Source organism: Populus euphratica, unplaced genomic scaffold, assembly GCF_000495115.2.
Source record: "Populus euphratica unplaced genomic scaffold, PopEup_1.0 scaffold407.1, whole genome shotgun sequence".
Classification (NCBI taxonomy): Eukaryota; Viridiplantae; Streptophyta; class Magnoliopsida; order Malpighiales; family Salicaceae; genus Populus; species Populus euphratica.
The window spans coordinates 89,698-103,568 of record NW_011500293.1 but is presented as its reverse complement, the minus strand read 5'-3'; the positions used below and the strand labels follow the sequence as shown (position 1 = coordinate 103,568).

At 32.7% G+C, this 13,871-nt stretch overlaps 1 protein-coding gene across 2 annotated transcripts; it reads left to right on the top strand.

Moving 5' to 3' along the window:
- Positions 1 to 2,272: 2,272 nt before the first annotated feature.
- LOC105113284 (COBW domain-containing protein 1-like) lies at positions 2,273 to 13,507 on the top strand. 2 transcript variants are annotated; one of them, XM_011009389.1, is made up of 10 exons: positions 2,273 to 2,714; positions 2,831 to 2,896; positions 3,062 to 3,242; positions 3,379 to 3,575; positions 3,995 to 4,045; positions 4,128 to 4,219; positions 6,224 to 6,357; positions 7,258 to 7,352; positions 7,556 to 7,660; positions 12,478 to 12,669. In XM_011009389.1, the coding sequence occupies exons 1-10, from the start codon at positions 2,412 to 2,414 to the stop codon at positions 12,532 to 12,534; spliced, it is 1,281 nt and encodes a 426-aa protein (XP_011007691.1). In that variant the 5' UTR covers positions 2,273 to 2,411; the 3' UTR covers positions 12,535 to 12,669. The 2 variants fall into 2 exon arrangements, with proteins under 2 accessions (XP_011007691.1, XP_011007690.1); XM_011009388.1 differs by lacking the exon at positions 12,478 to 12,669 and adding an exon at positions 13,239 to 13,507 and having other exon boundaries at positions 2,274 to 2,714.
- Positions 13,508 to 13,871: the final 364 nt, after the last annotated feature.

Here is a 13,871-nt window from a genome sequence, read left to right as displayed (position 1 = left end):
AGATCTCTACTTTTTTAGAGGTAAAATGATATTTTTATTTGGTTTATTTGTTATTTAGGAATTGTTCTGTCATTATCTTTTCATTATGCATTTGTGTAGTAAAATAACTATGTTACTCTTAAAATTAAAAAAGTTCATTTAACTATGGTAAATGGTATTTTCGGGCATTTAACTTTTTTTGCCACAACATAATGAATCTACTACCTTTGGATTAAAATTTTCAAAAGCTTGGCTCGAGGGGCTGATTCATAATTGCATGATGGTTTTTTTGTAATAATATTTGGGTCGTAAGCATAGAATTGTATTTTAAGAAAAAGAAGAAGAAGCTGAAAGTTGTTGATACATGCATTGAATATGTTAGTGCCTCAGCTGCTCCATTGTTTTTATAAGGCATGTGCGACCGGCTCTAATTGTCAAAAATTTGATTTCTTCGTGTCATTCAATTGGTCGTGGTCTCCTTTTCCTTCATATATAGCTCATGTAATTGATGTACCTCCGATATGTCCCCATGATCCTTTCTCTTCCTTCTCTCTTTCCACCTAGAAATTCATGCATAACCCTCCATATTTTTCACGTCAACCCTTCAAATTAATTTTTCTCTTATTTTTCTATTTGTTTTATTTTTATTTATTTCTTGATTTTCTTTTTTTTTTCAATTATATCTTCATTTAATTTTTTTTATTAGATTTGGTCATTGTTCTTTTAGTTTCTTTTTCTATTTAAGATAGTTTTTTATTTTTTTTCAATTTCACCCCTTTATTTTTTTCTCATTTCATATTTGATGTTATTCCTTTTTTTTTCTCCATGGTTATGTTTTTTAATTTCTTTTTTAATTTTATCATTTAGCATTAAATTATAGTTGAAATTCTTAGTTAAACTCGGGTTTTCAATTTCACAAGTTGTGAATCTGAAATATTAACTATGGATTGGAAAATTTGTCTAAATCAATTAGTATGGGTTGAAATAGTTAATTTACCAGTTTTTCCTATAATAACTTTAACACTCGCACTCCTTCAATTATTGTGAATTAACTTCTTCTTTTTTAATCGATCGAGGTTACTGCTATTTGTTTTTGTAAGGTTAAATTATTATAACACCTATATATATAAAGAAACACTTAACTTGGATCTAAGGTTTTTTTTTTTAAAATTTCACTTTTAAAACTTGATTTCAAGGGCTTAATCATCAACTTTGGAGCAATTTAGTTTTTTTACTTAATGATGATAATAATTAAATAAACTATTTTATTTTTTCCCATTCCATGGATCCATGTTGAATTGGTTGGATACTAAACTTCACGAGTGCTTTTTTTTCTTGTTTTATACAAGGTTATCACGGTTTCTAATAAATATTTATTTTATAATTGTTACTTAAAATTACAAGCATCTAATTTTTACCATGTAATTAAGTAATTTTTTTAAAAAAATTATTAAACATAACTAAGTTCATAAATCAAGTCTCTCATGTGACCCGAGTCATATAATATACCATTATCTTAATATATTTTTTTAAAAGTTGATTAGTGTTTTTACCAGCTATATAGGTTTCTTTTGAACCTAATAAATAAATTCATATTGAATTATCTATCATAAGATTTAATTAAAAACTTACACTAACTAAGGATCCAAATTAAAGAATTTCAAAATTTATCTTTTTATTGAAATTTAATAATATTAAAAAAATATGCACTCTTAATATTATTTTTTATTTTTAAAAAGTTTAATTTGATCTACGACAAAAAGACAGGTCAAAAGACTCATTATAATAAAAACTAAATGATATAGGGAAATCTAACTTTCTTCACTAAATATTATGAATTGTTATAATGTTTTTTTATATTATGTTTTTTTTACACAATTGTTTTTGTTGATTTTATTTTTTAATATTGAAATAATTAAAAATTTAGTTTTATATTTTTTTCTTTTTATTTTATCTTTCTACGAGATTAGTATTGTTTGCAAGTTTATCAAGGTAACTTACCCTAATATATGAAAAACTAAGTTATATTTTTATCAATAATTAAGATTGTATTTGGACCTATAAAATTAATTAATTTAAATTGAGTTAACTTTTATATAATTTAATTAAAAACTTGAATTAAATAAAAAATTAAAATCAAGAAATTTTAATATTAATCTAATAATATTATTAAAAAATTATCCATCCTCTTAATTTTTTTTTACATTAAAAAAAATTGATACAATTTATAAGGAAGCACGAACAATATAGCAGTAAAATTGAAAGCAGAGGAGAGGAGGTTGACAAAATCAAGCTTCCAAAAACAGAAAAAAGAAAAAAGAAAAAAGAAAACTCTCCTAAAAAATATCTACACCCTCGAAGGCTGAAACGGTGAAACCTCTTCTTTCTGTTTCTCAAAATCTAGAAGAAAGTAGAGCAGTGAAGGCATAAGCATGAGCATAGCTTCGCTATCATCAGTATCAGTGGACATGGCCACTACTTTCGTCTCTTTAACTTCCCATCATCCCACCAGAATCCTCCGCTCCACTCTACTCCCTTTCTTACTCAAACCACAAAAAACCCATCAATCCCTCCTCAAAACTACTCTCTCCCTCCAACGCCGCCGCTTCTCTGTCTCCTCCATCGACACGACCTCCTCTGCCCCTCAGACCGACGATTCCGGTTTAACCACCAAGATTCCTTCCGATAATCGCATTTCTGCCACCATTATCACCGGTGTTTTGGGCTCTGGCAAGGTCCCTTTTGTGTTTTCTTTTTTTGTTGCATTTTGATTGCATTTTTTGTGTAATTGAGGATTAAAGATGCGCTTTTTTTATTCTTGTTGTTGTTTTGTGGTCATTACGTATAACAGACAACATTGCTCAATCATATTTTGACTGCCGACCATGGGAAGCGCATAGCAGTTATTGAGAATGAGGTACTCTTGTCATCTTTCAGTTATTCTTTTGCATCCCATTCACGAGTATGAGTAAAAGGAAAAAAAAGAAAGAATCTTCGTGATGGTTTTCAAGCTTTTGTTATTATTTTTGTTATTTGATGCTATCATTTATTGAAAATTTAAGTGGTTATGCTGAATTTTCAGTATGGTGAAGTTGACATTGATGGGTCTCTTGTTGCTGCAAAAACAGCTGGGGCTGAGGACATTATAATGCTGAACAACGGTTGTTTATGCTGTACTGTAAGGGGTGATCTTGTCAGGATGATTTCAGATTTGGTTAACAAGAAGAAAGGAAAATTTGATCATATTGTAATTGAGACTACGGGTAGGTAATCATTCAACTTTTCATTTCTCTGTGTCGAATGACTGTTCAAGAATGTAGTATACTGTTCGGCATCTGAAATTAGTTCGCTTTCTAGTAAGTGTGTTGTTCATTACAAATCTTATATGCAACTTTGCAGGGCTGGCAAATCCAGCACCAATCATTCAAACTTTTTATGCTGAAGACCAGGTTTTTAATGATGTCAAATTGGACGGTGTTGTGACTTTAGTTGATGCTAAACATGCTCATTTGCATCTTGATGAGGTTAAGCCAGAGGGAGTGGTGAACGAGGCAGTGGAGCAAATTGCTTATGCTGATAGGGTTATAGTAAATAAGGTACTTGTGATTTTAAGTTATATTGTTGCTTAAATTTGACCTTGTTAGACTTTAATCTGCTCAATTTACAATGACAATACTGCTAAGTTCAATCAGTTCAACTCATATTCCTTATAAAGATTTTAGTATATTCATATTATTATCTGTGTTTTGTTTCAAATTGCTTTTAGTTGCTTTATTAGCTGGTATAAAAACTTTTGGGCTGTTCCCCCAAAAACTTAAAATCCAAATGCTTGCAGGTTCCTTCTAATGCTTCTTTAAAGAGGGACTTAACTGAATGAATGAAACCCCTCTTATATAAATGTATGACAATGGTTAACTTTTCATTTAGGAAATCCTGGTGCGGGTTGCAAGTTTGAAGTCAGTTATTAACTTTTTGGTCTATCACTGACTCATGTGATTACTTGTCTTTTTGCCAGACTGATCTTGTTGGTGAGCAAGAAATTGCTTCTTTGGTGCAGCGGATAAGGGCTAGTATCTTGCTTCTTTTCTTTTGCTTTTTTCTTAATTGTTCAATTCTTTTTGAGTACTGATGGGAGTCTCTGAAGGCAGAACATCAATCGTATGGCTAATTTGAAGTGTACACAATATGGAAAAGTTGACTTGGATTATGTCCTTGGCATTGGAGGCTTTGATTTGGAGAGGTTATGTTCAGCTCTCATTTCCTAGTTTCTACATATGAATATTTGATTGACACCCCCCTCCCCACAAAGAAAGACTTAATTTCTTGATTATTATATTGAATGTTTTCTGTACTTTGCTCTTGCTAGAGGAGTCTGTTTTGTGCGTTGAACTTTATTTTTTAATGAACGTATCCATTGAATTCAACCCCCATGCTTGTTAAATTCTTACATATGTATTGTGCTGCTGATTTATACTTTCTGTGTTGACACCAATGCTATAATGTGCTAGGCATTGCATTTAGATACACTCCCTCTTTCACATCCCTCTCCCCTCTTCTCCTTTCATGTATTCGTTTTTTGTTTTCCATTGCTGGGAATTGGGAGCATGGAGGGGAGGGTGCCCACATTCTGTATCATAAAAACAAATTAGGTTACTCAACTTTATTCTATGAAATTCCAGGTTTATGTCTGATTTGGAGCTGTAGTTGACAGTTGACAGTTGACACTGGAGTCATTTTTATAAACATCTATGAAATTACTCACACTTGGAAAACTAGTGCTACATAGTTGAAAGCAATAATGAACAACCAAGAAAAATCTTGAAATTTACTAGCAACAAGTTCTACATGGGAACCAGAGATCTAATTGCAGCTGTACCTATCAGAAATCTCTTAGATATAATTTGAGAAAGAAATAGAGACCCCAATTCTCAGCTATAATTTGAGATCCTATTCAAACCTAAAAAAAGAGCTCCATGCATCTGAAGTTGGAAGTTTACATAGTATTTTTTGGTTGACTTCTAAAGTTACTGGAATCCCATGTTAATGTGGATACCAAACTAATCCAATTATAAGCCTAGTAAAAGCTCATAACTATGGCTCCTTCCAATTTTTGGAGATTACAGGGGTACCCTGTCCACTTGGAAAACATGAAAAACTTCATTTTTTTTTTTTACAAATTCATAGAAGTGTAGGTCCGCTTCTTTGCGACATGTCCTGCATTATGCTATATGGTATTCAACTATTTGTGCAAAAAAAAAAAAAATTGAATGCTTTGAATTCTTTTTTTGTTACACTGTTTCTGGAAAGAATCAAATTTATTTAAAAAGAATTGAAAAAGGATTATGAGCTCTATTTTCATCATATGTTGGGGGCCTAAAGAACTGAACCCTTTGCCCACAGGACAAAATTCTCCTGTCAAATATTAGTCTCATAAGAGTTTTTATTTTCTTTTTGGATGTAAATCTAATTATATCTGAACATAAAAGGAGTTGAAAGTATTTATGCAAAGAGAGAAAAATGATGCAAAAAGTTGCCATGATTGTAGCGCATCTCTTTTGCCACTACATGTCCCTAATATATTTGCAGTGTTGTGTACTGATATTTTGAGGAGTTAAAACTGCATTAAAAGTATTTGGGATTGCAGCTGAGTTAGCGAATCACAGTTTTCCCAAAAACAGATGTTTTGCAAAGTTCAATCCGAAACATATCTTGGGTCATGCTATTCAACTAGATCGTTTGGGGGAGAGCCCAGCTCATATAAATTATGGTGATCTGTGCACAGATAGACAGTACATTAGGGTGGCTTTTCGTGTTATGATTTTATCAAAATATCAGCGATAGGATATTCAGTGATGACACTATTTCTTGTACTTGACTTGAATGTTGGTGGGATTTGTTGTAGCTGGAAAAATAACGCGGAGATTTCGTTGCGATAGCATATGCTTTTACAAAACTTTTCTATGCTTGGAAAGTTCTGTTGTTGATTCATGTTATGGTTTTATTAAATAATGAGTTAATTATGCTTTCCCAATGACCTGATTCTCAGTGCCTTGTTAATGTTCCTTCTTTAGTAGCATTATCATTAAGTGAACCTGTCGTTATCCCTATTTCCTATCTCTTTCCTTTCTGTGTACTTCTATTTTTCTTGCTGAAATAGACATTTGCTGTTCTAGAAGTGTCGGGTCACTTCTGAGATAAACTACAAAATCTGCAGTTTTTGTCTAATACTTGCTCCTCTTCTCAGGATTGAGAGTGCTGTCAATGATGAAGATAGAAAGGAAGATCATGCCAGTCATGATCACAATGACAACCACAGCCACAATCATGCTCATGATCATGATCACCATCATCATCATGATGAACATGACCACAATCACAGTATTTCTTCTCTTCATTCACAATGGCTGTACTTAACTTAAAACAGCATACACAAATTGTTAGGTGCTGTTCTATTTTAGTGGAGAAAGCATCTGCTTGTCCCAACAAAAGTTAACAAGGTTCTTACTGGAGAAACATTTTGTTACGTAACTTGAAACTTGATTCGTGTTTGTTCTGGAACATGGAAAAATTTGAATTTTTTGTGGTGGCTAGTTAGATGATCTCATATGGTGAAACCTTCAAGTAAAATAGCAAACATGAAATGGATAAAGATTGATACATTTCTGATTAAACACTTTTTGTTATGTTTAATGGTTGCATTGGGTGATATTATTCAGAATTCACAGTCCTTCTCTCCAAGCTCCTTTTCAAGCTGTTAAAAGTAGCCAAAGAAATTTCTACAGCAATGTATTTAGAATTTAACACCAATTTCATGTATTGTTGAAAGTCCATTTATCACTAAGTTTAGCAGCGACATTTAAACTGACCTTTTTATGTGGGTCGTACTTGTACTCTCTTGTTACTAATGGAAATATTTACCAACAAATTATCCTATTAGTTGGCTGATAAAAAGAATAGAAAAAAGAAATGAAAGAAACCTCTGCCTGTGCCCTGTAATTATTTACCTGGAGAAACAGTTTTTTGGTACCTTTCATGTTTGGCACACTTTTTCCATGTTTAGAGCTCTTTTCCTCTTGCAATTTGTCATTGTGGCTAAAGCTCTAATGATAGTGTGCCTACTGGCCTATACATTTATGACTAGTTTCTTTTTTGGTTGTTCATGATCATAATTTGAGTTTTCGAAAATGCCTGCAAATTTTAGGTATTTTATTGATTAATTCTGCTACCCAACTGTGATAATTTTATGGCTGATCTTAGCTTGTGGATTCTATCATGCAGATCATCATGATGGTCATCATTCCCATGACCACACTCATGATCCTGGTGTTTCTTCTGTCAGCATAGTCTGTGAAGGGAGCCTAGATTTAGAAAAGGTAGGTTTTACATGTGGATTGTTCAATTTCCATGATGCACCTGAGAATTGCAGAACTCTACATATATGAAATAACCTCACATGAGCATTTCTAGCTGTTCTATAGTTGCTCATCTTCGTGTTTGATTTATTTGCCTTGTAGCTAGGAAGTGTAAAAACTAACAATATTGGATAGATGTGACCACTGTATTTCCACATTTTCAGGCCAACTTCTGGCTTGGTACTTTATTGATGGAGCGTAGTGAGGACATATACCGAATGAAAGGTCTATTATCTGTTCAGGGGATGAACGAGAGATTTGTATTCCAGGTGAGCTAACAAGTTCCAAAGTTCTACTTTCATTTTGATAAAAGAAAGTTTGTAATGGCTCATTTGTGTTCCATAATGTCCTATTTGGTTGTTTAAAATGATCACTTTTTTTTTTTGAGTTAAAAACAATCACCTTTAGTTAATTGCTAGTCAATGTTGATAAAATACAGCATATGGCTATCAAACAACATTAATATGCTAATGTGTAGATTCTTGAAAAGGTAGGACCTTGTAATGAAATATTCTTGTTTTGTTATTTTGTCATGCATTTTTTAATTGTTGAAGTTTATTGTCACCTGTGTTAGACAATTAATTCTGGGTCGCATTTCCAAAGGTGAAATGTGTGTTTTGTAATCCAAATATGGATGTGGGTCCCTTGATGTATTCGTGCTATATAGTTCTCTATTAGTTGTTGCTAGAAGATCTATTCAACATAAAATGATTTTGTATGCTGGTGGTAATAAAAGACAAGGCACATTCTTGCTTGACATCTCAGTTCATGATGTTATTCAAACTTAAGCTAGCTTAGGGGTTATATGACACCCTTGTAGGAATGGTATATTGACGCAATATAGCATGATTAAAGTTAAGGTTCTCAAGCCCTAAGGTTATACACCTATACTATAGAGAAATTTAGAGAAAACTCTCTAGTGTTTTATTAAAATCTTAATAATAATTATCCTCTCAAAATAAATTAGACATCTCTAGTTGTATTAGTCTTAAAATCTTTTATGGGAAAAAATTCCTAATTAAAACTAAAATCCTTTATAGAAAATGATTTTTAATTAAAACTTACCTAATTAATAAAATCTATCTAACAGTAGGATTCTTAAATACTAATTAAAAACAAATAATTAAAATCCAAAATCAACCAGGAATATAATTAAACAACTTCAAACTTCATATTAGATGCTTTCGAGTTTCTTCATGGACTTCTCTTCAAGCTCGGTTTTGTCTATCTGATTCATAAATATAGTTGTAACACACTCCACGTTAGTCCCCTCTACTTGTGAAAGACTTGACCTCGAGTCATCTCCAAGCTCGGGATATAAAGGCTGATCATCATAGAAAAGATAAGTGTCTGACGCATTAAAAGTTCTGGAAATACCCATATTATTAGGTAAATCAATAATATAAGCATTGTTACTATTTTTCTTCATGTTGATGCAAGGACCATATTTCTTATGTTGTAGTTTGCCATATGAACCCACCATAAATCTTTCTTTGTGAATGAACACCATCACGTTATCTATTTCCTTGGACACTTTAGCACGACGATACCTATCAACGACTTTTCTTATTTGGTGTTGGTCTTTATCAATTTCTGCTTCACATCTTCCATAATAGCTTAAGCATCCATAACCATCTTCTTAGCAGCCACACTAATCCCAACACCTATATAAATTGGCACAAGATCTTGCAAATGTTAGGACATTGTAGACACACAATCTTACATTGTAGATACACAATCTTGAATGGTGATTTACCTGTGACACCGTTTTCTAGCATTGTTGAATGCAAATTTTGCTTGTGCAAGGGCATAATCCCACTGTTTTGCCTTGTTTCCATAACTGCTTCTCATCAATTTTCCATGTGTTTGATTTAGCGACCTTGTTTGCCCATCTTTCTATGGATGTGCTGTGCTATTGAACTATTGAAAAATCATACAATTTCCATAATGTACGTCAAAAGTGACTAAGAAATTTATTGTCCCGGTCAGAAGTGGTCTTCGGCACCCCATGTAAACAAATTACCTCTTGAAAGAAAAGTCGAGCAATAGCAGACACATCATTTGTTTTTTTGCAAGGAATAAAATATGTCATCTTTGAGAACCTATCAACTATAACAAATACAAAATCCATCCCCTATTGTGTATGAGGTAATCCAAGTACAAAATTTATAGACAAGTTCTCCTGTATGTTTTTAGGAATAGTCAAAGGCATATATATAGACTTGTATTTTGTGCTTGTCCCTTAGCAGTTTGACAAAGATAACATTTTTGCATAAATTTACCAATATCTTGCTTCAAGTGAGGCCAATAATATTTGTCAATGACTACATCAATAGTCATTTGTAGCTCTAAGTGACCAGCCAAACTTCCTTCATGCAAATCCAAAATCACTTTCGTTTGCAATAAAGATCGAGAAATGAAAGTTGATTACTTTTTATTAGAAATTCATCATAAATGTGAAAGTCATCAACAAGCAGATTTTGGCACTTCTTTAACATCTTACCAAAATCCTTATCATGCTCCTAAAACTCTTTCAAATAGTTGAATCCAATGATCTATCTTGGGCAACCAAGAAAGCTGTTTTTTTACTCGAAGCATTAACGACTCTATTATGAACTTCAGCTTTGTACACAATTCTGATTGAAACTGTTAAAGTTAAGTGACTAATCTTGCATGCATGTGATTACTTATTCTCCTTTGATTATGTAAAAATCTTAGAGCCTTATGGTTAGAATACAATAAAAACTCCTTATCAATCAAATAATGCTCCCACTTTTTAAGAGTTCGAAAAACAACATAAAACCATGTGAACCATGTCACACGTGGATTATTTTAATCTAGCACCACTCAACTTTTCACTAAAAAATGTCACAGGTCTCTTCTCTTGGGATAGAACTTCACCAATTCTAACACCACAAGCATTACATTCTACCTCAAACAGTTTGTCCAAATCTAGAAGCGCCAAGTTTGGAGCATTGCTTAATGTTTCTTTGATTAAAGCAAAGCTCTTTTCTGTCTCTTCTCCCCAATCAAATTTTCTCTTCATGCATTAAGTCACGAGTGCCGTAATATTATTGAAATTTCAGATGAATCGTCGATAGAAAGTAGTTAACTCTTAAAAACTACAAACCTCACTATCTGTTTTAGGAGTTGGCCAATCTCTATTGGTCAAAACCTTCTCCTTATCAACATGTATGCCCTATGCATTAACAATAAAGCATAAAAATAGTAGTTTGTCAATCATAAAACTATACTTGTGCAAATTGACTTATAATTTTTTTCCCAGTAGCACCTTTCTCAAGTGTTCTACATGATCAATCTCAAATCTACTATAAATCAAGTTATTATCAAAATAAACACCACAAAAAAGGACATAAGACCCGATCATCACCTTCATGAAAGTGCTCGGTGCGTTAGACAACCCAAAAGACATAACCAACCAATCATTACAATCCCTCATTTGTCTTGAAAGTTGTTTTCCATACATCACCTGGCCAAATCTAAATTTGATGTTAATCACTCCTCAAGTCAATCTTTGTAAAGATTGATGCCCTATGTAATTGATTAAGCATGCATCTAACTGAGGAATTGAAAATTTGTATCCCATGATTATTTTGTTGATAACGCGATTGTCCACAAACATGCGCCAATTGCCATCCTTATTTGAGTCAATAATCCTGGAATTGCACAAGGACTTAGACTATCCTAGATTTATCCCTTTCTCAACAACTTTTTTACCTTCTCTTTCAATAGCTTACCCTCATTAGGACTCATTTGATAATGTGGCAGATTTGAAAGGCTAGGTCTCGACATCAAATCAATCTGATGTTGAGTGTTTCTCATTGATGGCAATCTGTAATGTAGGATCTCCTCAAACTTAGCAAGTAAAGGCTTAATTGCATTGAGAATGTCTGCTCTTTTCTGTTTTGCTTGTTCATCATTAATGTTTTCACAACCAATGCATGAATTTGCCTAGTTTCTTGTACCTTTGCTTGTATCTCAAGTTCTAAACTAGTTATTATAAGGAAAAGCCCTCACCTCTAATTTAGAGGTTTTAGGATTGGATTCTTTCTTCAAAGGTATAAGAGTATAATTCATGCTATTCTTTCTAATCTTGTACAAATTATCTCTGCCCAAGTGTTTAATATTCACAACATATTGTAGAGGCCTATCGAAGATCAAACTACATGCATCCTTATCTATAATATCATAATACATCTCATCCTATATTTCTCAATGGAAAATGGTAATCTACATTGTTGGTTTACCCTTGTCTCTCCTATTGACTTAATCCACCAAATCTTGTAAGGTTTAGGATGAGGTTCTAGTGGTAATTTTAATTTTAATTTATCAACAGTATGTGTACCAATAATATTTTCACAACTTCCATTATCGATAATTAAGTCAAACAAGTTTTTATTTATGGTGTAACAAGTACGAAATAACCTATTTTAGTGTGAATCCTCAACAATTGTTGGTGTTAGCAGCATCTTCCTAACCACATAGTTTTGTCTCTCATTATCGTCATATCACTTATACAAATTTTCTCTGTAACCCCTATTAGGTTCACATAGATCGCCCTTTTCATTGGAGGGTTGTGGCTTATACTATCCTTTGATCAAATTGACTGATTTTTGTCTTCTATAATTGTTGAAATGATGTCCTGGTTCTCCACATTTAAAGCATTTGACAATCATTGGCCTAGCTTAGGGGTTATTCGGTTTGTTTGTTTCAACTTGTTTTCTCTAAGTCTTGTCAAGTCTAGTAGTATCGAGTCTCATTGGAGTTGGCCTTGGTGGTTGTACTGCCTTTCCTTTATCAGCAACTCCGAATCTACTTGTGTCATTATACGATGTTTTTAGAAGTATTGCCTATCAAATCTATCACTGCTACTAGCCCTGTTTTTTATTAGCATCTTAGCTTTTAATGCCATACTCCTTGCCTCATAAAGCATAAATAAGATTTGTACTCTGATATCTTGGATTGATGGTTTTAACTGTCAGGAATCTTGTAACCTACTAATTCTCTGACAGATTTATTACCTTGTGAACAATCCTAATATTGTTAAAACAAATATTGCTCATAGTCCATAATCAGAAGGAAGGAATCTCTCATGCAACAACTGCCTCATGTACGCCCATGATGCAATATGTTGTCCCCCTTCTCTTAACCATGTATCTGTCTGATGTTTCCACCAAGAACAAGCTCCACCTGTAAGTTATATACGATTAGTTTTATCATCTTCTCTTCTTAGAAACCTGAGTACTCCTTACCCCTATTATATTCAACTATCCAATCAATAATTTTTTTTAAAATAAACTAGACATCTATATTTAGTTTGAAAATTTTTTATGAGAAAGGATTTCTAATAAAATTAAAATCCTTTATAGAAAAGAATTTCTAATAAAAACTTATTTAATTAATAGAATTCATCTGGCATTAGGATTTCTAAATACTAATTAAAAATAAATAATTAAAATATAAAATTAACTAGAAAAATAACTAAAACAACAACTTCAAGCTTCATATTAGATGCTTTTAGGTTTTTTCATGGACTTCAGGTTTGGTCTGGTTTATCGGGTTCATATATATATATTTGTAATACGCACTACATCATATATGATAACCAAGGAAGTAGAAACTGGCAATTAAAAGAAGATAGTTAAATTTATAACATGATTGCTGATAGGAAACTGAAGGATAGCTCTAAGCAATGCTACGTAGTTTATATTTATATTCTGTATATTCTTAACCCAAGCAATCAAGGGGTCTAGAACTGGCTTTGTTGCTGATTGAACTGGAATTAGATCCTAATCAGTCTTTCCTTTGCCTCATTTTATTTGACAGGGTGTTCATGACATATTCGAAGGTTCACCTGATCGGTTATGGGGCCCTGAGGAACCCAGAATGAACAAGATTGTGTTCATAGGGAAGAACTTGGATGCTCAGGAATTAAAGAAAGGCTTTAAAGCCTGTTTACTGTAAAATTTAAAACAATTAAGATATTTACTTAATATATCTTCATCTTGTATTCTTGATGAGCGAACCATAATGTACACAATTGTTTTGACTTTCATTGGGCAATAATATCAATAAATATTCAAGTAAAAAGATCATTGAAAAGGGATGGCTGAGCTGCTTTTAATGGCGGGGGCAGTGGGATTTCTTCCATTGAATTCCCAGGGGAGAATCAAGTTGATTACACTGGACTCTTGAGCTTTCTCGTGTGACGTTTATTTCATTGTTGTTCCTGGGGGCCCTTGTTAATTTTTTTAGCTCATATTCATTACAAAACACATTAAAGTGGAGGCAAGCTGTTAGTGGGAGGCAGGATTTACTTCCTGTTGTTTGATAATAGTATGAATTTGCATATTTTAGGCTGTCTTCCTCTCTGCTTTGTTATATATATATATATATAGATTGGATGGAAAGTTGGCTTTGAAAATGTATCTAACATCGAATAAAAATTAGTGTTAGGCC

What these genes read in the sequence shown, in the direction of transcription:
- LOC105113284 (XM_011009388.1), top strand. Translation starts at nt 2,412, where the DNA reads ATGAGCATAGCTTCGCTATCATCAGTATCAGTGGACATGGCCACTACT. An exon ending in ATAGGGTTATAGTAAATAAG is followed by an intron (nt 3,576 to 3,994) that starts GTACTTGTGATT and finishes TCTTTTTGCCAG; the next exon opens with ACTGATCTTGTTGGTGAGCA. An exon ending in CTTTGGTGCAGCGGATAAGG is followed by an intron (nt 4,046 to 4,127) that starts GCTAGTATCTTG and finishes CTCTGAAGGCAG; the next exon opens with AACATCAATCGTATGGCTAA.